This window comes from Ambystoma mexicanum, chromosome 5q, assembly GCF_040938575.1.
Source record: "Ambystoma mexicanum isolate Mex_15411 chromosome 5q, UKY_AmexF1_1, whole genome shotgun sequence".
In the NCBI taxonomy this organism is placed as follows: domain Eukaryota; kingdom Metazoa; phylum Chordata; class Amphibia; order Caudata; family Ambystomatidae; genus Ambystoma; species Ambystoma mexicanum.
Window position 1 is genome coordinate 132,366,392 of NC_090933.1, and position 23,376 is coordinate 132,389,767.

The following is a 23,376-nucleotide window of genomic DNA, read 5'->3' on the forward strand; positions in this document are numbered from 1 at the left end:
CTTGCTATATCTGAGAGAACCAGACCGGACATTGGGGAGGGTCTTAGCTATAGTAAAGGAATTTGGTAGATTCTCAGGACTGAGACTTAACCCTAACAAATCTGAGGTGTTCCCCATCACCGAAACCACTGGTAAACCACGGGACCTCCACGGTCTACAATGGTGCCCAACACATATCCAGTATCTGGGAGCATGCATAGCCCGGAATGCCCAACTATCTCGGACACTAAATTATAGCATATTGGCGGACTCAATATGTTTGAAATTAAAGAGGTGGGGTGCCCTCCCTATTTCCATGATGGGTAGGATCGCATTAGTGAAAATGATAATTCTCCCAAAGCTGTTTTATTTGTTTACCACGGTGCCGGTCTGGCCGGGGCGGGTTCTATTCACTAAAATGACGGGGGTGTGCGCATCATTTGTGTGGGGCGGGCACCCCAGGGTGAGCTGGAAGACACTAACAAACGACTACTCGACAGGGGGCTTAATGGCGCCAGACTTCGAACTTTATTATCTAGCTGCACAGGCCCAACATGCTTCCCAATGGGCCACGACATTCATTAACCCGGAGGGCCCTGTACCGAATCAGTCTGAAAGAGATGCCATGCTAGCACTCCATCAACTCACGAGGTCTAATCGCAAGCATTACAACTCCATAAAACCTTCCAAAGTGGTGATTACTGCATGGGCCAGGATAGTAGAAATATATGACACTGAAAAGATATACCACCCTAGTATGCCACTCTGGGGTACGCCTCAAGCTCCTTTCAATATTGAGGGGGAAATAGCACGCCATTGGTCCTCCAAGGGAATATCACAATGGGGTCAAATGTTTGTGGACGGCCAATTCATACAATGGGAAGGTATCAGGGAGGTTGTGGGAGACACTTCAAGGACTAGACAACAATATGCTTGCATGCTAGCTGCCATACGGAATATATGGCCGACCTTCCCCAAAGAACCCCCACTTAATATGGGCCTGGGGTACATGTTCACGGGGGGACTTCAGAAAATAACAGCATCCACACTATATAAAACCATACTCCAAACACGCCCGTTAGAGCAGCGCACAGCTAAGGCCAAATGGGAACAAGATCTGGGGGTAGAGATTGAAGATAAGGACTGGGCCCAACGTTGTGCACTGGTAAAACAGATCTCCTGCAACTCTAAATACAGGTTAATTCAGTATAAAATACTACAGAGAACACATTATACCCCTAAGAAACTCAAGCACATATACCCGACCATGACTGGGGAATGCCCGAGATGCCACACTGACAACGCAGACATCTACCATATGTTATGGGCGTGCGTCGAATTAAGGGGATACTGGGATGCAGTGTGTCAGGCTCTGGACGAGATGGTAGATCACCCAATGGAGTGGACCCCTCTAATGTGTTTGTTGGGAGCAATAGAGAAAATGAACCCGACATGTCGGAAACTATTGAATGTAGGTCTGCTCTTAGCCAAGAGGGCGATCCTACTCAAGTGGAAAAGTGCAAATCCCCCAACCAAAGCAGACTGGGACAGAGACATGGCCTGGGCAAATGACATGGAGGAACTATACCTGGACACTGTACTCCCTGCCTCGCGTCCAAAGAACATATGGGACGGATACAAGCAATACTTGGCCGAAAAGATCGAACAGGAACAGTCTGATACTGCATTGTGATTGTAAATTTAAATGTAATTCAAAAATGTTATATACGACCACATAGATACTGCAACAAAGTGATGTATTGACCGTGTGCAACTAAAAATAAAAGTTTTAAAAAAAGAAAGAGGTGTCCACAAATAATAAGTCAGTATGTGATGGCCAGGGGTCTTCCTTCCCCACGTTTTGAGCACAGGACAAGGTGGATCTCCTGAGCACACACACTCAAGCTCTCCCAGCACAAGTCGACAGTTCTGTACCAGCTATCCGGTTCTTCGATGGCTAAGTCTCTTTTCAATAAAAGTCTCTTGCCTTCGAAAACAAAGAAAAGGTTCCTTTCCAAATGAACGCTGGGGTAATGACTTTCCACCCCCTGGATCGTCCCCTCTTCCGGGCGTAGATCCCTAGAAAAGTTCTTATCAATAGCAGGATCTTCAGAGGTTGTCTATCCGGCTTCCGAGGATCTGATAGTTCAACCAATTAAACAAATTCCTTTCGGATTGCTCTTGGAGTGGCGATTATTCACCCTTAGGTCTCCCCGTTCCGGGCTCGAATAACAGCCTCTCTCCAGTCAGGTTCACTCTAGATTTCTTTTTCTCACTCTTGTCTGATGAGTGCTAAGGGTGAAAATCCACTTCCCCTGGTCTTTCTGGGCTCCCTCGATCGGGCTCAGGTTTTCTTTCAGGATATCTCTCTGCCGGGCTCAGACCGAGTGCCAAGGGGGACAATCCACTTCCCCTCGTCTTCCAATCCTTCTTTCACTCACACATTTTTATGTCTTTTTAACAATTCACTGTGGACATCCCTCCGCCAGGTTCACTCTTGCCAACTTTTGCAACGTACGGTTCATTTACTAATTTTACAATGTCAGATCCATTTCCCTTAGCTTTAAAATCCTTCTATCGGTCAAAGACTGTCGACTGTATGGACGATTTTCCTAAGCCCTACTTAAGCACCCACCTGGTGCCGGACTTCTCTGTTGCTGGTTTTCCCCTTTTCCATCAATAGTTCTTTCGCAGTTCAAATCAACCGTTTGCTACTTTTCAAGCAACACAGTTCAGTTTCTTATCGTTTCTCCCCTTGACTCACCGGCTGTAATGAACCGCTTTCCTTCTCTTTGGAGTCAAGGTTGGTACCACTGAGACAAGCGTCTTTTCCCAGGTTGGTAATCAACAGAGGAGGGTCTTGTGTACCGCCGACACCTGCTGCAAAAAACACTGGCGATTGTTTGCCTTTTCCATCTGCAGAGGTTTCACAGGCATTGATCGGAAAGAGCAAGGTCGCTTCTCTCCTTGTCACCCTCTCGGTATGCGCCATCTCTTGCCTCCTCTTGAACTGCTGTGCTGTTAGCTCTCACGTTGTGCGGTCTTGCCTTGCTCGTTCTGTGCTTTTGTGCTCCACCTTTTACCGCTGTGGGAAGGGAAAGGGCCATCAGGTGTGTGTGATTCTGGTCAACTGCCTGACATTGCCTAACCCTCGTATTGGGACATGTCAGGTAAACGGCTCTGGTGTTAGTCCGTTGTCTTTTGTGTTGTGCGAAAGTGTTAGTGTCGGAAAAGGTGGGGGGGGGCAGTGTTTTGGAATATCCTACGTGGTAGGATGGGGAAAAGGTGTTGAAAGAAGGGGGATACAGCGTCTCACCCGTCGGTGTCCCACTCCCCAAGGACCCCCATCCAGGTGATCCTCCCTCACTGGTCCACCCCCTGGAACTGGATCCAATAGCGATGGCCATGTCCTGGTCACCTGGATGACAGATCCCCAGGGACTAGCTAAGGAGACACCTTCAGGTTTCTCACATAGCGTACTCGGCTAAAGGCAGAGAAGAACGTCAAAACGGTGCAGCTAAATAGACTGCAGGGCTTACACCCCTTTAAATTCCAGTCAACCAGTCGCAAATGTGTTCCACTGTATCCAGTTAGAGCAGATGCCTTTTTGGATATTTGACCAGATGAGGGAATTCCCCTGATTAAATACAAATACCAATGCAAACTCACAAGCACCAGTAACTAGCCACAAAAGGGATCAAAGAAAATAACTTTCATAGCAGCTCAGACTGTTTCTAAACACCTATAATGCCAGCAAGTGAACCAGTTACAAACCATTTGTAACCAACCAACCAACCATAATTTGCACTAGGTTTGTGGGAGTGAGGGGGGGTGTCTGTAGGGGTAGGGGATTGGATGGATTGAACTGATTGGCAAAATCCCCACAATAACCCAATAAATGCCACATGAAGAATTGAAATTAAATATTGGTGAGATGATTTTCAAAAATCAAAATAATCGCCATCCTTTACATTTCTTTGGGTTAATTTGTTATAAATGGTGTAAAGGGAGAGCACTTTAGATAGCATCAAAAGAGAAATAGAGTGGGAGTGTTTTTAGGAGGAAAAACTACCTTTTAGGAAAAAAAGGGTGGATGACATTTTGGAAGGTGGTGCATTACTGTGCACAGGTCAGGGTGGGACTGAGCCTGATTTGCATATGGTCTTTCCCCTTTTGTAATGGCTTGGCAGGCGAAGAACGATGGTCTGGAGGGTTGCCCAGAGCAATGCCAGAGGTCAAGATTTATTCTAAACCTTCCAGCCATCAACTCTTTTGTTTTGCTATTGTCACCCCGAGTGGGAAGGGTATGCCCAGACGTGGGTCCCTTGTCTGCTGGGCCTAGAGACCCAAGCTACTCCTCACTGATGACGCCCAACAAGGCTGAAACATGTCTGTGGATGCTTGTGGTCTCGCGCAAAAGGGATGTGACCTAGCAGTTCGGACTGGACTACCCCGTTGGGGGTGGGACCATGCCTGATTTGCATATGGTCTTTCCCCTTTTGTAATGGCTTGGCAGGCGAAGAAGGATGGTCTGGAGGGTTGCCCCGAGCAATGCCAGAGGTCAAGATTTATTCTAAACCTTCCAGCCATCAACTCTTTTGTTTTGCTATTGTCACCCCGAGTGGGAAGGGTATGCCCAGACGTGGGTCCCTTGTCTGCTGGGCCTAGAGACCCAAGCTACTCCTCACTGATGACGCCCAACAAGGTTGAAACATGTCTGGGGATGCTTGTGGTCTCGTGCAAAAGGGATGTGACCTAGCAGTTCAGGCTGGACTACCCCTTTGGGGGTGGGACCAAGCCTGATTTACATATGGTCTTTCCCCTTTTGTAATGGCTTGGCAGGCGAAGAACGATGGTCTGGAGGGTTGCCCAGAGCAATGCCAGAGGTCAAGATTTATTCTAAACCTTCCAGCCATCAACTCTTTTGTTTTGCTATTGTCACCCCGAGTGGGAAGGGTATGCCCAGACGTGTCTCCCTTGTCTGCTGGGCCTAGAGACCCAAGCTACTCCTCACTGATGACGCCCAACAAGGCTGAAACATGTCTGGGGATGCTTGTGGTCTCGTGCAAAAGGGATGTGACCTAGCAGTTCGGACTGGACTACCCCGTTGGGGGTGGGACCATGCCTGATTTGCATATGGTCTTTCCCCTTTTGTAATGGCTTGGCAGGCGAAGAAGGATGGTCTGGAGGGTTGCCCCGAGCAATGCCAGAGGTCAAGATTTATTCTAAACCTTCCAGCCATCAACTCTTTTGTTTTGCTATTGTCACCCCGAGTGGGAAGGGTATGCCCAGACGTGGGTCCCTTGTCTGCTGGGCCTAGAGACCCAAGCTACTCCTCACTGATGACGCCCAACAAGGTTGAAACATGTCTGGGGATGCTTGTGGTCTCGTGCAAAAGGGATGTGACCTAGCAGTTCAGGCTGGACTACCCCTTTGGGGGTGGGACCAAGCCTGATTTACATATGGTCTTTCCCCTTTTGTAATGGCTTGGCAGGCGAAGAACGATGGTCTGGAGGGTTGCCCAGAGCAATGCCAGAGGTCAAGATTTATTCTAAACCTTCCAGCCATCAACTCTTTTGTTTTGCAGGTGTGAGGATACCCATTGCGGAGTATGGGCAGCATTGCCTCCCACCTTTCTGTTATACACCAATAAGCACATGCTGGGTCTGCTTTTCTTCTTTCATTGTTTATATGTAATAAAGCCTACTGCCCATTTTACCCACCTTACCACACTCTCTACATGTTTTACATGTAGTATCAAGTGTATGCAGTTTTTCATATGGGAGGGGGGCTGAGGGTGTGTGTGTTCATCATTATTCAGTACTCTTGCACCGCAGTGTGCTGGTACTCTGCTTATAGCCACACAGACACCCCCCATTACCTGCAAAGACCACTGTGATTAGCAATCCAAAGGCAGATCGCTGCCGAGCTGGGCTTTTGTTCTCCTGGGGTGCACCCAACTTCAAAGTAACATTCTAGATGGAACGTGGCGTTAGAACGTTACGTTGAAGTTGGGTGCAGGGCCGAAGCATGTGCCCCTGCACAGTCTGCTGCAGTCTGGAAGCCAGTGCTTCAACTACACACAGTCCTTTCAAGCTCAGAGACCATTCTGACCTACTAGAAAGACATTTTTTTAGGGTTTTGGGAAATGGACAAAACAACTCTTATTGGCCATTTTGGCTTAGAATCTAGATGAGTTATGGCACATATACACTATTCATCAGCGATTTAGGAAACCGACAGAGGTCCAACAAATCCCATCATGTGGGGTTATCCGATAAGGACCATGAAACCAAAGCTCACTCTACAGGCTGTCATGGCAGCCAGGCTCTAGGCTCTCTTCCGAAGGCCATGAACGTGCCGATCTGGGGGGCTCAAACGTTTCCCTTCCTCGGTCACAGACTGTCACGCAGACGCTTATTATGGCCCTTCTACTCGTGGACTTTTGACTCGCCAGCACTACTCAGTCAGAAGTTCTGTTTGGTCGCCCTGCTTATGCATTAACGTACACTACCCAGGGTATTCTCTAGCGCTGCGACGTCCGATACGCGATGCCTTTATATTTTTCACCGTTCATCTTCTCCAAGCTGATACTGGTCCTCTTTTACAACTGAACAATAACAAGAAGACCCATACTTGTTTGGAATTCTGCATTTGTTGATGTTTTCTCTAGGTTAACACAATGTTTATATTTAAAAAGACCACTGAGTGTGTGGTGCGTGTGTGACCTTGTCTCTCTCTCAACAATTCCAACCCCGTTGTTGTTTATACATACATATATGGCTGCCGTATCAGTTGTTGTGCTTAAAGCAGTGTCTAGAGTCCTTATGTAAATCAAGGTGAGCTGGCAGGGGTGTTGCTAGGTCTGGAAAAGATCCGGGGCTACACTAATGTCAGGCCTTTTGGGACTCGGGGCTAGTTAGCCTTTTGGTTGTAGTCCCTGAGCTTTTATCTGGGGCTACAACCAAAAGACCCGGGGCTATAGGCCCCTGAGCCGCCCCGCACCCCTAGCAACGCCTCTGTGAGCAGGTGTATGCAAGGGAGTAGCTCTTTGTCCGTGGGCTGCGAGGAAGAAACTTGATAGAGTATGGAATTCTTCACACCCTGAGCAGTGGGACTGTGCGGAGAACTGCACACGGGAAGAAAGAAGGGGTGTGGAGTCACCGGGGAACAGAAAGATGATACCGGCCAAATAGTGCGTCTTTGGTTTTATGGGTATGCTCTCCTTGCTCGGGCTGGCTTTTTGCTTTCAGTGGATCGCTGTGAACACTGACTAATTTGCTGCCGTGAGAAACTTTTGACTCTTCCAACAAAACGCTGGTGAGTTGAACTCGTATTGGGTGAGAATACGGCCAGGTTTGTGGAGAATATGTGTCCGAGGAAGATTGTAAGTTCACAAAGAATGAGGAATCTAGGAACAATGGAGGACAACATAAATGTAATATATAATTTTTCTTTAAGTAGCGCTGCAATAGAAATTATAGTCCCCCAATGTAACCGTGCCACAATTAACAACTTCAGAGGCATGACAAGCTGAGGTGACCCTGTCAGGATTTTAACCTGCCCCTGCAAGTTGACCCAGTGAAGCAAAAGAGACATTTGCTCCTGGACTTCTTTTGGCTTCAGGTTTTATATCGAATGTCTTCTCTATTCTACTCAGCCGGGGGTTGGCGAGGTATGATTACTACGGCAGCAAGAGCTACGAGCTGACCTCTCAGCTGCCTCACTTTGGGCAGGCCCTCTCCTTTACTAAAGCGTGAAGCCGGCCTAGTTTACAACTCCCCCAGCAGCCTGTGCATGACCTATGCGGCTCTGCACTGACCTCAGCCTCGTCGGCCGCCTGTACCAGGTGCTGCTCTTCCGGTTACCAGAGCCCTTCCATTACCGACATGTGGGACTACGAGCAGGAGACTGCATTCCTGGGTTAGTGGTGCCCCTTCCAGCGCATCATCTTCTTCCTGGTCACCGACAGCATCATACCCAATGGCTTCAACAGGCTCTCAGACGTTTTCCTGTCCGCTACCCCAGAGCACCACAGCTCCCCGATAACAGCAGAAGGCCAGCAGACATGAGCGAGAGGGTGAAGGCCCGACTAGTGCTTCGGCCATTTCATAGCCAAGCATTGGCAAGATGCCATGCCAACGCCATACACTGCTCCGAAACTCCCCTTTATAGTTTATTTTACAGTAGCAATGTTTTGGCAATACTTTGGTGGTTACACCGCCAAAATGCACCAAAACCAAAATGCATGCTCTTTGTTGCCCTAAAGAAGGCAGAAACTGCATTGGACTGTTATCGGTGGTAAGCAGAGACATAAAATGAATCCTGATTTTGGGCCCAAAACGTAATGTTTATTCTCATGAAAATGGCAGCAGAGCTAGATAGCCTCAGGCCCTCTTCACACTGGAAGATTCTATTCTTGAAATAGCATCACAGATTTCTTTGACAGCAAAGAGAGGTTTGACCTTCGTAGCTTGGTCTCTGACTCCTTGACGTTTTTTAAGAATCTCAATCAATTCATAGATTATTCTTATGGGTATAAGGTATACATTAAAAGGGACTACGGGTGATACAAATAGGCTATCCTTAGATCGGTTTTGTGGTAGAGGCAATGGTGCAGGACATGAAATATACAGTATCTATACAGTATCAGTATCTGGTATGCAGAGTTTCAACAGGAAGACCTAAGCCAGTCTTCAAGGGCTCATTCAGTCGATTCAAGGTAGGCTAAGACTGGGGGAAGGGCTAATGGAGTGTGCCAGAAAAGCAAATGTCTGGAGAGGTAAAAAAGGAATACTTCACATACATTTCCTTCTTCACCTGCAGACTACTGTCTGGTTCCCCCAGGTGAGGGCACAATGTGTCAATTTATTCTGACACAAGGTACAATCAAGCACCATAAGACAAACTCAGGTGGTGATGCCGTGTGGTATAAAAGCTTTGTAGCACAAAATAAAATAACATAGTGTCAACATTCTCACTGCCTGTGAATATAAGAATATAAGAATTGAATCTGAGCTTCTTTCCATAGTTCAATAATTTCTGACAAAATAATAAAATACATTAGAGCTTAAACTTGAAATTGAATATGTTCTTCAAAAAGAGATTGTAGCTTAACTTGTCAGTTTTCCCATAAACTGAGTTAAGATTTAGTTTAGATTTCATAAGATTTAGTTTAGATTTAAACTTTCTTTTTCAGGCCTGAGTATGCACGGGTTGCACATAGTTTTATGTGCACATTCCCATACTTTACCTTTGTAAGGTCCTTATAAAGCTCTGGGTATAGCATTGCTGTTTCTGGTTTCACATCCTGATCCAATACCAAAGAGAAAACTGGAAACATGGTATATATGGTTGCATACCTTAAACAAGAAGAAAATAAATTGTGTTTGTCAAGTCTGCTGACCATGCTCAAATACATTTCGCTGATTTTGCATTGAAGTGGAAACTTCATCGTACTTTGTATCTTAGTGTTGCAAGAATACCCTTGGTAAGGGCTGGCCAGCAAAAGGGCAAATACTAACGGAGTGTTGTATAGGTTGGGAAGTACTTTATGCAGCCTTACAGCTATTTTTAAGCAGCAACTGGCAACCTAAGATCAGCCGGCTAGGCAGGGGGTTGAGCTAAGTTACAATCTATGAATTACCACGTTTTTCAGGTTTTTTGATGAGATACAATTACTGTATTAACAGCATCTCCTATAAGCCAGAAGCTCAGAACACAAGTTAGCAATGCCTTATATAATGGTTATCTTTACTGCCGAAAAGCTACACGTGAAGAACATCCCTGAAAATCCACTTACTTGTGCACACAATGTCCATTTCAGAGGGGAATACTTTTTACCCTCCATGCTAACTTTAAATGCATGAATAATACAGGAAAAGGTAATTATAGCATTTGCCTTTACACATAATTAGAAGGCAACCGGTTGAGCTTGGCCCTGACAATGAACTGGTGTAATCAAACAAAAATAGTTTTCTTACCAAGTTGTCACCAACTAAATAGCAGCTTTAACTTACCCTACCATTAGGAATCCCTGGTACAAAGGAACAGATGCAAAATAGAAGACTGAAGAAAATACAGCCTTAAGGAGAGAAAACAATAAATTAAAAACAAGGGTAATCAAACACAGTGCATACACTTATACTGGCATCTGGCTCAATTTAAAATGTTTCAATGCAATTATAAATGAAAAAAAGAATACGAATATTACAGGCCGCTGTAAAATGGCTACGTGTAGGCTGGTGTTTGCAGCTCTCGAGATTATCAGAAAGGCTGACTTCTAGTGTCTTGCACTGCATCATTTGGGATCCAGGTTGGTGGCGAGCTATCAGAGCTTAACTTTCATATTGGGCATTCATAAATCCCATCCTGGAAGGGAAGGGGTGGCACATCATCATGCACGGCGATCGATTCACACACTGCAAGGAAGGTGCTTAACATTAGTTAACAAGCACTGACAAAGCCAATAGTTTCAGCTTTGGTACAAAGAATGGAAAGAGGGCCTTGCGAGGAGGGAAGGAACGAGGTGTCCAGAACCGTGAGGAGTGAGGGAAAGTGGGGGCGCCAAGGAAAAGATAGTCGAGAGAGGGGAAGAGTGCAGCTCGTATGGAGCTCTATGCAGAAGTAGAGACAATTTGTGAAATGGTGTTGCAGTTCACATGGAGGGACAGAAATCATCACTGGAACTTTCTTCATGACAGCTCAGGGGACGTACAAAAACCCACTGTCATAAACTGGATCCAGTAGAAACCATATGGAAATGGTCAAGTGGAAAGTCCGCCTATACACCCTTTTCATTTAAAACATTTGAGAGAGCAGATGCTGGTTCCATGTCTGCTGCAAGTAACTCTTGCTAGTGGAACATTAAAGACATAAAAGATATTGTTCTACTGAATGCAAGTGTAGCGAATGGAGTTTGAGACATTGGACTCCGTTTTTTTTTTTACAGAGATATAGTTAGTGCTGACAAAAAGTAAAGTCTACAAACATTAGACATGTCAATGTTAACGTAACTACAGCAAGTGGTCTTAGCAACGACCATCATTCTTCAAATGAAACCTTAGCTTACGTTGCACCACTAGTTCACTGGACTCTCTTGCGCTACAGGATTGATGGAAGCTTCCTAATATTTAAAGCTAATGTAAAGAAGATGTAGAGTGTGAGCTTTTGTTTAATTTATAGTGTGATGGACTTTGCGTAGACTGACACCTTGTTTTTCCAAGGGAGCAAAATAGTACCAATGTGTGAAAATCTGCAGAAATAACATTTCTGCGTGCTCCAGCACATCCACCCATTTTGGATCGGGGTCCCCAAAGAGGCTGAGCAAAATGTATTAAGTATAAACTGATTTTATTAAAGCACACAAACATCTTCTGAGTCAAAATCAAAAGTGTAAATAGCAAGGATAGAATCTTCTCAACAGTTCCAACTGTGCCAGAGTGGATTTATTTATAGTTTATTTATACAGCGCTTATACAAAGGTGAAGTGCTTCAAGCGCTTCAAGGCGGGAAGGGAACAAGGGAATACAGTAATCATTCTTAGGCCTTGAAGATTCCGAATGATCTAAACAGAGAAAGATAACTAGAATACTACGCCTGACGAGATTTCTCCTAGTGTAAGTGCATGAAGTGTTACAGTTGAGACCAAGTTTGGGAGGGGGAGATGAGAAACGGTGAGGGGGTGGGGACAGGTAAGACAATTAACTGGTCCTAGAACATTTAGGATACATATATACGGATGTGCTGGACGGAGGAACGGAGGGGCGGGGGGGACAAAACGAGTCTGGTCGACCAGGGCCGTGGGTTAAGTGCAGAGAGGCTGCCCCTCTCATGGAGCGTGAGCTGAAAGTGCAGTAATGCTGAATAAAGTGCAGCGGCCCGGAAGCAAGTGCAAAAAATTGGCGGGGGAGCCTAGGACCTTTTAGGCTATGGAGGTGAACCAGGCAGCCAGTCAGCAAAAACTGAACAAAATTAAGTGGGGGAGAAGGAGGCAGGAGAGAAAAGAAAGGAGGTTAGCGAGGGAGAGAGAAGGAGGAAGAGAAAAGTTAGGTCTTGAGGAGTTTTCAGAACTTAAGGTGTTCCAGCTGAAGATGGAGAGAGGCAGGGAGGCTGTTCCGGAGGGAGGCACCTGCAGAGGACAAAGATCTACCCACAAATATCTGTTTGTGAAAGCGACTCATGCGCAGAGAGTTGGAGGACAAGCGCTGGACTCTAGAGGGAGAGAATTTAGGGACAGAGTGTTATAGATAGTGCAGGCCCCGGTCCCAGAAAGCCTTGTGGATTATGCAGAGGATCTTGAACTTGATTGTTGCAGCCACGGGAGGCTAGTGGAGGGATTTCAATGCCGGAGAAATGTGGTCCCCGGGCTTGAGGCCAAGGATAAGTCTCGCGGTTATGTTCCGGATGAGTTGTAGAGGACATAGAGTAGAAGTAGGAAAATTGAGAAGGATGTTGTTGCAATAGTCCAGCCTAGAGAGAACCAGGGCTCTCGAGGTGATGAGCCTCTGGGGGAAAGTAAAAAAAAGGTAGAATACCTATGACGAGGTGCAGTTCGTAGTTGGACTTTTTGGAGATGTGCGAAGAGAAGGAGAAAGAGGAGTTTCATTATAAATTTCAAAAGTTGTGCAATTCTTCCTCGTCACTCACAGTCTCAGGTTACTCACTCTGGGCTTCTACCTACTTGCCTTTGGTTGTTGGTGGGATACAACCATCTCTGATGAGTCTTGTAGTGCCTGATTCTGTCTCTCTACCACGAGGGTAGTAGTTGAGTTTCAATTCTAGATACAGCCACTGCCAGCTGAGTTTGCTTTACCCAGTTTCCACAGGCAGGCTTAAGGGGGCACCATAAACTTCATCTATGTTCCAGCTTTAAGGGGTTCCGGCCAGTACACATTAATTCTGGGAGGATGCCTAGGGCATCACCAGCAAATTTGTACCTGATCAAGTAGCCACTCGACCCACGTTGTATAACCCTTAAGTTCGCCTTGTTCTTGATGCACAATAAAAACGTTCATGCCAAATAAAGGAGGTATATGCAGACTGAAACTACTAATAGTGCCAATCTGCATATACTTTTGTAATCTGGCATGCCATTATTTACTTGACATCAAGAGAAACACAAACAAGCAAACATGATTAGTGTTATTACGTGGCTAAACTGGACTACATTAGTGCTGCCAGTCTCAATAAGCTTTCTTTGTGTGGCATGGCGTGTTTTGCTTGCAATCAAGAGTAAGGTAAACATGGTTAGGGAGATTGCGTGGCTAGGCTGGCTTACACAGTGTTAGGCAGAAACCTGTGCAGTTCCCTTGGGGACCACTGCAAAAGATTTAGGACTACAGGTGTTGGCAGTAAACCCACTTGGTAGCAGTCTGCACCACCCAGATTGACCTGGTAGCTGTGGCTGAGCAGTCAGACTTCCCTCAAGAAGAGTTAGGCAGTATGTAAAGTATACACAACAGGCACTCAGACACAATAGCACAAGCAAACACTGACCAGAGCTTTGGTATCAAGGTATGTTAGGGAGAATTCTCTGTTTAGGCTGAATTTCCTAACCTAGTGAGTCCCCCAGCAGCTTTGCTGGATTTGTGGGGTTTATTTTTTTCTCCTGCCAAGAGTGAGACTCTTTTATCCTCACTCTTGGGCATGATTTGAGTGTGTTTCTTTGAATCTAGATGTGTTTAATGGGCTATGGGGTCTTTTACTCCATAGGGCTTCATGTGTTTTTGTGATGTGTGTTACACAGCACCCTCCGTGCAGTAACACAGGGGTGTCATAGTGACCCCCCAGTATAGACTCCATACCGTGGGACCGACTACTGTCTCCCAGGGCATGTAAAGTCACCATTGACTTTACTAGTCTTAAATTCTGAACAGAACCAGTACAAACCATCATATTGTGGACGTACTGGCTGGGGCAATTTAATTGCCCCGGGGTCTGTTAGTCGAGGGGGCACGTCTCCGTCCCCCCTGATCGAGTTTTGGCTGGTGGCAGTGGATACTACTTTTTATATATACAACCGCGAATATTTTCCTATGGGATTTCCCATTGTTTTAGGCTACTACCTTTATTTAATTATTTACGGTAGCCTCGAACATACCGCTGGTTTACTTAATTAATATTAATTCTCCGGTTGGTATTTTTTGCCAAAACTTGATTTCCAAAGTGGTGCCACTCTGTCTGGGGTACTTAGGAGGGGTGGAGGGAAATTTAGGTACCCTGGACTGAGTTGCCTAGGCAACTCAAGTCGCACTCCATCCTGATTGGCCCAAGTGGTGAGCCGGCCGGCTCACCACTTAGCATGTTTGAGTGACAGCTAGCCTGAGTGAATAGTGGTTTGCTGCATAAAAGCAGGGCTTTGGGGACTGGAACTTCAGAAGTCGCCACAGGACCTAAGAATCCGACGAGGGAGAAGCTGAGCCGACCTGCCACGACACCACCACCGGTGGAGCCCTGCTGGACTGCCTCACCACTTTTCCCAACGACAGAGGAGATCTCCCGCCTGAGAGTCTTCTTCCTTTGACTGGTGGGGATAACCAGTTTCACCGTCTTTTCGCTTTCCCGACGTACCTCATGGCCGCCTTGCCCGTGCCAAGCACCCCGGCAACCGGGATACCACGTTTTACCACGACCGTGAAACAAAGCTACCACCTTTAACCGGAAAACTCTGCGGCTGGTTTCTGCCCTGGTAGTGCAAAGACCTTCATCTTTCCTCCAAGTCGAGATCTTCTCTTCCCCTGGACGACGACGCAACTTGCACCCACTACCAGGAACAACTGCCACCGCTGGAGGATCCTTCCCACTTAAGGTACCATGTCCCGCCTGGCTTCCCTTGCTACCGACTGTACGGGGTAGATTTAGCCCCCGGCTTTCGAACCTGGGTTAGCCTGGGACACCCTGGCTAAACTTTCCTAAAGCCTCTCTAAACTCTTTTTGAACCCTCTGCAAGACTTTCTAAGCCTAGTGTAACTGTGTGATCTTGGGCGCATTTGTGCTCTGCTCTCTCTAAGAGTGGGCCCAGCCTTTGGACTTTGGCTCACCAGTGACTTTTGCTCTTCTTGCTCTTCTGCCTTGCTTATAGTGTTCCTGAACCTTAGAGTGGTGTACCTTTCCATATTCTGTCTTTCTCCCTCCCTTTCTCACAAACCTATTGGAGTGCAATCTAGTTAAGCGCTCACCTCTGTATGAAAATAAGTGGTGTTTTACTGTGACTTATCTGATAAGGGAAAAGGGGTGTATATATTACAATAGTAACTGTGTTTAGAATATTTTACAGTAAGAGAGCTGGAGTGTTTCAAACTGTGTGTTTTTAAATAAATAATGATATACTTTGATACCAAAGCTCTGGTCAGTGTTTGCTTGTATTGGTGTATCTGAGTGCCTATTGTGTATACTTTGCATACTGTCTAACTCTTCTTGAGGGAAGTCTGACTGCTCAGCCACAGCTATCAGGTAAATCTGGGTGGTGCAGACTGCTACCAAGTGGGTTTACTGCCAACACCTGTAGTCTTAAATCTTTTGCAGTGGTCCCTAAGGGAACTGCACAGGTTTCTGCCTAACAAGGTATATAATTATTTATTTGAAAACACACTTATTGAAACACTCCAGCATTATTATTGTAAATCACTCTAAACACAGTTACTATTATTATATATACATCTCTTATTCCTTATCAGACAAGTCTTAGTTAACACCACTTATTTCCAGACGCAGGTGAGCGCTTAACTATAGATGACACTCCAATAAGTTAACGAAAAAGGGAGGGAAAAAGGCAGAATGTAGGAAAATACACCACACTAATACTTAGGAACTCTTAAGCAAGGCAGGAAAGTCAAAAGTTACTTGTGAGCCAAAGTCCATAGGCCGGGCCCACTCTTGGAGAGAGCAGGGCACAAATGCACCCAAGATCACACAATGACAACAGGCTTAAAAAGTCTTGCAGGGAGTTCAGAAAGGTTTTAGTTAGGCTCAAAAAGTTTAGCCAGGGTGTCCCAGGCTAACCCAGGTTCGAAAGCCGGGGCTAAATCTACCCTGTACAGTCGGTTGCAAGGGAAGCCAGGCGGAACACGGTACCTTAAGTGGAAAGGATCCTCCAGCGGGGGCAGTTGTTCCTGGCAGCAGGTGCAAGTCGCGGCGTCGTCCAGAGGAAGAGAAGATCTCGACGTGGAGGAAAGCTGAAGGTCGTTGCACTGCCAGGGAAGAAACCAGCCGCAGAGTTTTCCGGTTAAAGGTACTACCCTTTGATTCGCGGTAGTGGTACAACGTGGTATCCCGGTTGCCGGGGTGCTTGGCACAGGCAAGGCGGCCACGAGATGCTCCAGGAAGAGCAAAAAGGAAGCAGACTGGTTATCCCCACCAGTCGAAGGAAGAAGACTCTCCGGGCTGGAGATCTCCTCTGTCGTTGGGAAAAGTGGTGAGACGGTTCAGCAGGGCTCCACCTGTGGTGTCGTCGTAGCAGGTCAGCTCAGCTTCTCCCTCGTCGGATTCTTAGGTCCTGTGGCGACTTCTAAAGTTCCAGTCCCCAAAGCCCTGCTTTTATGCAGAAACCACCATTCGCTCAGCCTAGCTGACACTCAAACATGCTAAGTGGTGAGCCGGCCGGCTCACCACTTGGGCCAATCAGGACGGAGTGTGACTTGAGTTGCCTAGGCAACTCAGTCCAGGGTGCCTAAATCCCCCTCCACCCCTCCTAAGTACCCCAGACAGAGTGGCACCACTTTGGAGGGCTTCTGTGGAGAAGCCCGCCAAAAAGTGGAACAAAGGGCTCAACTTGGGTTGGAGTCACAGAAGCAAACACAAACGCCATTTTAGAACCGAGTTCTGGCAAAAAATACCAACCGGAGAATTAATATTAGTATGTTCGAGGCTATCGGAATTAAATAATTAAAGTTGGTAGCCGCGAACAATGGGAAATCCCATAGAGATATATTCGCGGTCGAATATAAAAAGTAGTATCCACTGCCACCAGCCAAAACTCGATCAGGGGGGACGGAGACGTGCCCCCTCGACTAACAGACCCCGGGGCAACTGAATTGCCCCGGCCAGTACGTCCACAATGAACAAGTTACTTTCTTACCTGGTAACGTTCTTTCGATGGGATGGTCCGACGACGTATTCCATATCTATGACATGTAATCACCACAGCTGTGCTGCTTCGGAAACTTTTTTCGGCGTCTGCGTCCTGCGTCGATGACGTCGATGCACCGTCGTCGAGGACCTCCTCCGACGTCATCCGATGTGATAAGTAGGACGCACGACGCCCGTAGCCTCAGTTGTAGTTTTTTCCCCCAGAACCTGTGACATTAGACAACTGCCAGTCAGACACAAAGCCTTGCGGAACGTAAGCTGCAATTGCAAAAGAAATTCTGCAGCGGGGAAGGCAGGGCGGGAGCGATATGGAATACGTCGTCGGACCATCCCATCGAAAAGAACGTTACCAGGTAAGAAAGTAACTTGTTCTTCGAGGGGATTGGGTCCTCCGACGTATTCCATATCTATGACAGACTCCCAAAGCAGTACCAGAGCAAGGAGGAGGGAAAGAATTTAGAATCAAAATTTAGAATAGCCAATCAAATAGCAGAGCAAAGGACCGCCTTGCCAAAGGCCAGATCCTGTCCTCGGATGGAATCGAGGGAATAGTGACGTACAAATGTATGTACTGAAGCCCAGGTGGCTGCATCACAGATGTTGCGAATAGGAACACCCCTCTGCAGGGCAGTAGATGCAGCCATACCCCTGGTAGAATGGGCCCGCAAGCCAGCCGGTGGGTCCTTACCCGCCAAGCGGTAACACTCCGAGATGGCCAAAATAATCCAGCGAGACAAAGTCTGTTTCGTCACAGCTTGTCCCAAACGCTTTCCAGCATAACCAATAAAGAGTTGATCGTCCACTCTGACCCGGGACATGCGTGAAACATAAAAGCTTAAAGCTCTCCTAGGATCAAGCCTATGGAGCCTCTCCTCTTCCTTACCAGGATGTGGAGGAGGATAGAATGCCGGAAGAACAACCTTCTGGGCCAAATGAAATTCCGTCACTACCTTCGGAAGAAAAGAAGGACGAACTCTAAGGACAACCCTGTCTTTGTGAAATGCAGTGAAAGGTGGCTTAACTGAAAGTGCCTGTAACTCACTCACTCTGCAAGCGGAAGTAACCACACCTAAAAACACAGTTTTCAGAGTTAACAGCCTCAAAGGGCAAGAATGTAAAGGCTCAAACGGAGCACCCATAAGAAACGTAAGAACAAGGTTTAAATCCCAACCTGGCACCAGGAAAGGTGATGGAGGGAACACATTAGTGAGCCCTTTCAGAAACTGTGAAATTAAAGGGATTTTAAAGTAAGAACACTCTTCAGACAGATGGACAGCGCTGCCAGGTAACCTTTAATGGTACCCACTTGCAAGCCCCTGTGGGCCAAAGAAAGCAAAAAGGACAGAACCATGGGGATGTCACTTGCAAAAGGATACACATTCTGAACTCTGCACCAGTCGCAGAACTTACGCCAACGGCAACGGTACAGAGACTTTGTTGCTGGCCTTCGGGCCGAAAGCAACACCTCCATCACGTCTTCAGGGAGGTCCCAATCCTTATACCTCAACCTTTCAGAAGCCAAGCGTGAAGGTTGAGGGATCTGACCTCTGGATGGAGAACCTGACCCCCCTCTCGTGAGAGCAGATCGTCTTGGTAGGGAAGACGACGTGGAGGGCAGATGGACAAGTCGAGAAGGTCCGGTACCACGTCCTCCGAGCCCACGCCGGAGCAATGAGGATCATCCAGGAACCGAACTTTCGTAACCTCCGCAGCACTTGCGGGATGACGGAGACTGGAGGAAACGCGTACAGCAGCGGGAATGACCACTCCACCACAAACGTGTCTCCTAAGGCTCCTTTTGGAGGAAATTCCCGCGAGCAAAACCTTTCGCACTTCAGGTTGACACTGGAGGCGAAGAGATCCACTTGAGGGGTCCCCCAAAGGGCGAAGATCTCCAGGAGAATCTCCTGAGCCAACTCCCACTTGTGAGAGATCGCGCTCTGCCTGCTCAGAGCGTCCGTCGTCACGTTTTCGTCTCCGGCCAGATGAACTGCCGAGATCGAAACTTCCTGCTGGATGGCCCAGAACTCGAGCTGCATCGCCTCCCTGCACAGAGGAAGTGACCCTGCCCCCCCCTTTTTGTTGAGGTAGTGCATGGCCACTGTGTTGTCCATCAGGATCAGGACACTCGTTCCTCGCACAGTCGGCAGAAAAGCCTTCAGGGCTAGCCTGATTGATATGGAGTCTGGACTCCGATGGAGACCAACGACCGCTGACTGTCAGCCCGTTGGCATGAGCTCCCCATCCCGTGAGTGATGCATCCGTCACGATCGTCACCTCCGGCCAGGGAAGCCAAAATGGAGCCCCCTTCATCAAGTTGCCTTTGACGGCCCACCACAGAAGGTCCCGGGCGACCGAGGGCGGCACCTGAACCGGGTCCGACATCCTGCCGGAGGACTGCGACCATTGCGTCTTGAGTGCCCACTGCAAAGATCTCATCCGCAGACGAGCCTCTGGCACCAGAAGAATGCAGGATGCCATGAGGCCGAGCAACCTCAAGAACTCGAACGCTGGGAGCGTCTGGGCATGCTGAAACTTGTGCACCATCTGCTGAATGTGAAGAGCCCTCACCTGGGGAGGAAAACACAGCCCCAGGGAAGTGTCGAGCACTGCTCCGATGTACTGGAGCTGCTGTGTTGGCGTCAAATGGGACTTCTTTAAATTGAGGGAGAAGCCCAGCCTGTGAAGGGAGTGGCAGGTGACGGACAGATGATCCAGGGCTTGCTCGGGAGAGCTCCCCCTGATCAACCAATCGTCCAGTTAGGGGTAGACGTGAATCCCCCCTTGCATGAGATGCGCTGCAACCACCACCATGAGCTTGGTGAAAACCCTCGGGGCGGAGGTCAATCCAAACGGCAGGACCCGAAACTGAAAGTGCGAGTCGCCAACCGCGAACCTCAGGTACTTCTTGTGCTTGGGATGGATCGGCACATGGAAGTAAGCATCCTTGAGGTCGAGTGACACCAACCAGTCCTGAAGCTGAAGGGCCTGGAGGGCTTGAGAGAGAGTAACCATCTTGAACTTGTCCTTCCTGAGGAGTTTGTTCAAACCGCGCAAGTCCATGATGGGTCTCAATCCCCCGTCTTTCTTCGAAATCAAAAAATAAGGGGAATACCATCCCTTGTTCCTCTCTGCTACAGGCACCAGTTCTATGGCGCCTTTCTCCAGCAGGGCTTGAATTTCCTGCGCAAGGAGCGGATCTGGACTCTGCAAAGAGAGGTTCCCCGGTGGATTGTTGCGAGGCCTGTGCCGAAAAGGAAGACAGTAGCCGTGGGTTATGATCTCCAGAACCCACACATCTGAAGTAATGGCTTGCCACTCTACAAGATGCTGCGCCAGCCTTCCCCCAATTGGCGAACCATGGGACATGGCCTCATGACTGAGTGGGAGCGGCTGCGGCGTTACCTGAGGGCAAAGAGGCAACTGCCCGAGCGGCCTTGGCACCACTGGTACCTTGTCATCCACTGCGTTGGCCTCTTTGACTGCCAGCTCCTCTCGCTTTACTGAAGGACGAGTAATAGCGAAAGGAACCACCCCTCCACTGCTGTCCCCTAGGACGAAAAGGCAGAGGTTGGCGAACTGCAGCGCCCAACGACTTTGCTGCAGCTTTTGAGGTCTGCAACCTCTCAAGGCTCTCGTCAGCCTTCCTGCCAAAAAGGTGTTCACCGTCAAAGGGCATGTTGAGGAGCCAGGACTGCACATCAGGAGCAAACCCTGACTTCCGCAACCACGCAAACCTGCATATCACGGTGCTCGCCGCCATGGACCTACTGACGCATTCAGCTAAGTCCAAACCCGACTAAACGGACTCACACATGGCATCCTTACCATCCTGGACCATAGCAAGGAAACCATCCCGTTCATCCCCTTCGGGAATATGTTCAGCCGCTAACGCAACACAGTTCCACAGAGTGTGTGTGAAACGAGACAAGGCACAAATGGAGTTGGCCGCCTGAAGCGCCATACCACCAGAAGAAAACACTTTCTTCGCCCAGCCATCAAAACGTTTGTCGTCCCTATCAGGAGGGATGGTAGGGTACGACGCCTGCTTTGCCGGGGCCGTGGCCGCCTGCACCACCAAACTCTCCGGAGTGGGGTGCCTGGTCAAGTAGCAGGGGTCGCTACTGGCTGGACGGTATTTTCGCGACAAGGATCTGCCCACCGCCGGGAGGCTCTCCGGAGCAGTCCAAGCCGCCGCCACCCTTTTCTGTAAAGCCATATGGAACGGCAGTACCGGGTCAGTTGGGGGACCAACATCAAGGATGTCCGTTAGATCATCCTGCACAAACTCCCCTGGGGGAGCAGACCATCCCAAGTACTCAGAAACCCTAGCCATAAGGTGCCGGTACGAGGAATCGGCATGAGAGCCAGGCTCAGGCCTACAAAACTCCACCTCCGGAGAGGTGTCCAGTCCACTGGCATCATGCAGTGACTGCCTCAAATCGTCAAACTGACTATGGCCCGAGACAATTTCATCTGGAACCTGACTAGGAACCAGGCCATCAGAATCCTCATCCGCCTCTGAAATATATTCCAGGTGGCGAAAAGAAGACACCCGAGAGTGCTTGCTCTTAACCAGAGCCTTCCTAGGGGGTTCCCCCCGTGCCACAGGGTACCTCCGACACGAATGGCGTCGATGGCGTCGAGCGAATCGGCGCCGCCGTCGAGAGAACAGGCATCGGCGCCGAGAGGATCGGCGTCGAGGAAATCGGCGTCGACGTCAGATGCAGCGCCGCCAGCATCGGCGGCGTCGACACAGCCCTCGAAGCCGGAGCCCCGAGCGTGTCCTTCGACGACCTGAGCGTCGACGGCCTCGACGACTTCCTCGGAGCCGGAGCCTCAAGAAAGCCTGTCGACGCCTCAGACGTCGATGTCTTCCTCGAAGACCTCACAGGTGCACACGGTCTCGAACGCGTCGAGGACCGGGACCTGGAACGGGTACGTCGAGAACGAGTCTCCTTGTCCGAACGGGACCTCTCCCGTGACTCGTGCCGACCACTCTTGCGAGCGGTGTCTCTCGACCTCTCACGACCGACCCCACTCGGGGGCGCGGACGGCTTAGTACCCTGCGACTCAAGAATCGCCAGCATTTTCTTCCCAAAGGAAGCCCATTCCTCTGGCGTCGCACGGCTGGTGGGGTAAGCGACGTGCCGGGCAGAGTCCTCCGAAGAGGACCTGGAAGACGACCGGTGTCGGCGCTTCCGAGAATGCCTCAAAGAGGCCGAGGAGTGGCGAGACCGACTCCTAGAAGGAGACCCACGAGACTTCTGACGATGACGCGGAGAGTCACCCCTCGAATCATCCGTCGAAAGCCCCGCAGACCTCGACTTCCGGGGCTTGGACACCCGACCTACCGACAACTTCTTCTTACGTTCGCGTAAGGCTTTGGACGTGAGCGACTGGCAGTCGATACAGTCATCCATGTCGAGGGCCTCCCCGAGGCACCAGAGGCAGGTGTCGTGCGAGTCCGTCACTGACATCTTGGACCCACACTTCTTGAAGCCTGGACGCGGGGTCGAAGACGAAGTAGAAGACATCTTCACACGAAGGATTTTCACAAAACAAACAGGTTCGAAGAACCGAGAAGAACAGAACTCCAAAGAGTCGAGGCGTTAACCGAGATTCACGAAGCAACAAGTTCGCGGAAAAAACGGAACTGAGGCTACGGGCGTCGTGCGTCCTACTTATCACATCGGATGACGTCGGAGGAGGTCCTCGACGACGGCGCATCGACGTCATCGACGCAGGACGCAGAAAAAAGTTTCCGAAGCAGCACAGCTGTGGTGATTACATGTCATAGATATGGAATACGTCGGAGGACCCAATCCCCTCGAAATGATGGTTTGTACTGGTTCTGTTCAGAATTTGAGACTAGTAAAGTCAATGGTGACTTTACATGCCCTGGGAGACAGTAGTCAGTCCCAGGGTATGGAGTCTATATTGGGCAGTCACTATGACACCCCTGTGTTACTGCACTGAGGGTGCTGTGTAACACACATCACAAAACACATGAAGCCCTATGGAGTAAAAGACCCCATAGCCCATTAAACACATCTAGAGTCAAAGAAACACACTCAAATCATGCCCAAGAGTGAGGGTAAAGGAGTCTCACTCTTGGCAGGAGAAAAAATGAACCCCAAAAATCTAGCAAAGCTGCTGGATGACTCACTAGGTTAGGAAATTCAGCCTAAACAGAGAATTCTCCCTAACACACAGACATACATTCTTAGTGTGTCATGGCATTTTTGTATTAGTCATCAAGGTTAAAAGCAAACAAAAGTGCCGTTACATGGTACACTGGCCTATGTT

At 48.6% G+C, this 23,376-nt stretch overlaps 1 protein-coding gene across 2 annotated transcripts in view; it reads right to left on the minus strand.

The window, feature by feature from the left end:
* The window catches only part of ATP9B (ATPase phospholipid transporting 9B (putative)), a 3,609,114-nt gene that overhangs the window by 164,606 nt on the left and 3,421,132 nt on the right, over positions 1-23,376 (minus strand). For both annotated transcript variants that reach the window (XM_069620656.1, XM_069620655.1), the window contains exons 25-26: positions 9,999-10,063; positions 9,233-9,341 (exon numbers count right to left, since the gene is read on the minus strand). In XM_069620656.1, the coding sequence (XP_069476757.1) occupies positions 9,233-9,341; positions 9,999-10,063 (174 nt within the window). The remainder of the gene's footprint in view (positions 1-9,232; positions 9,342-9,998; positions 10,064-23,376) is intronic.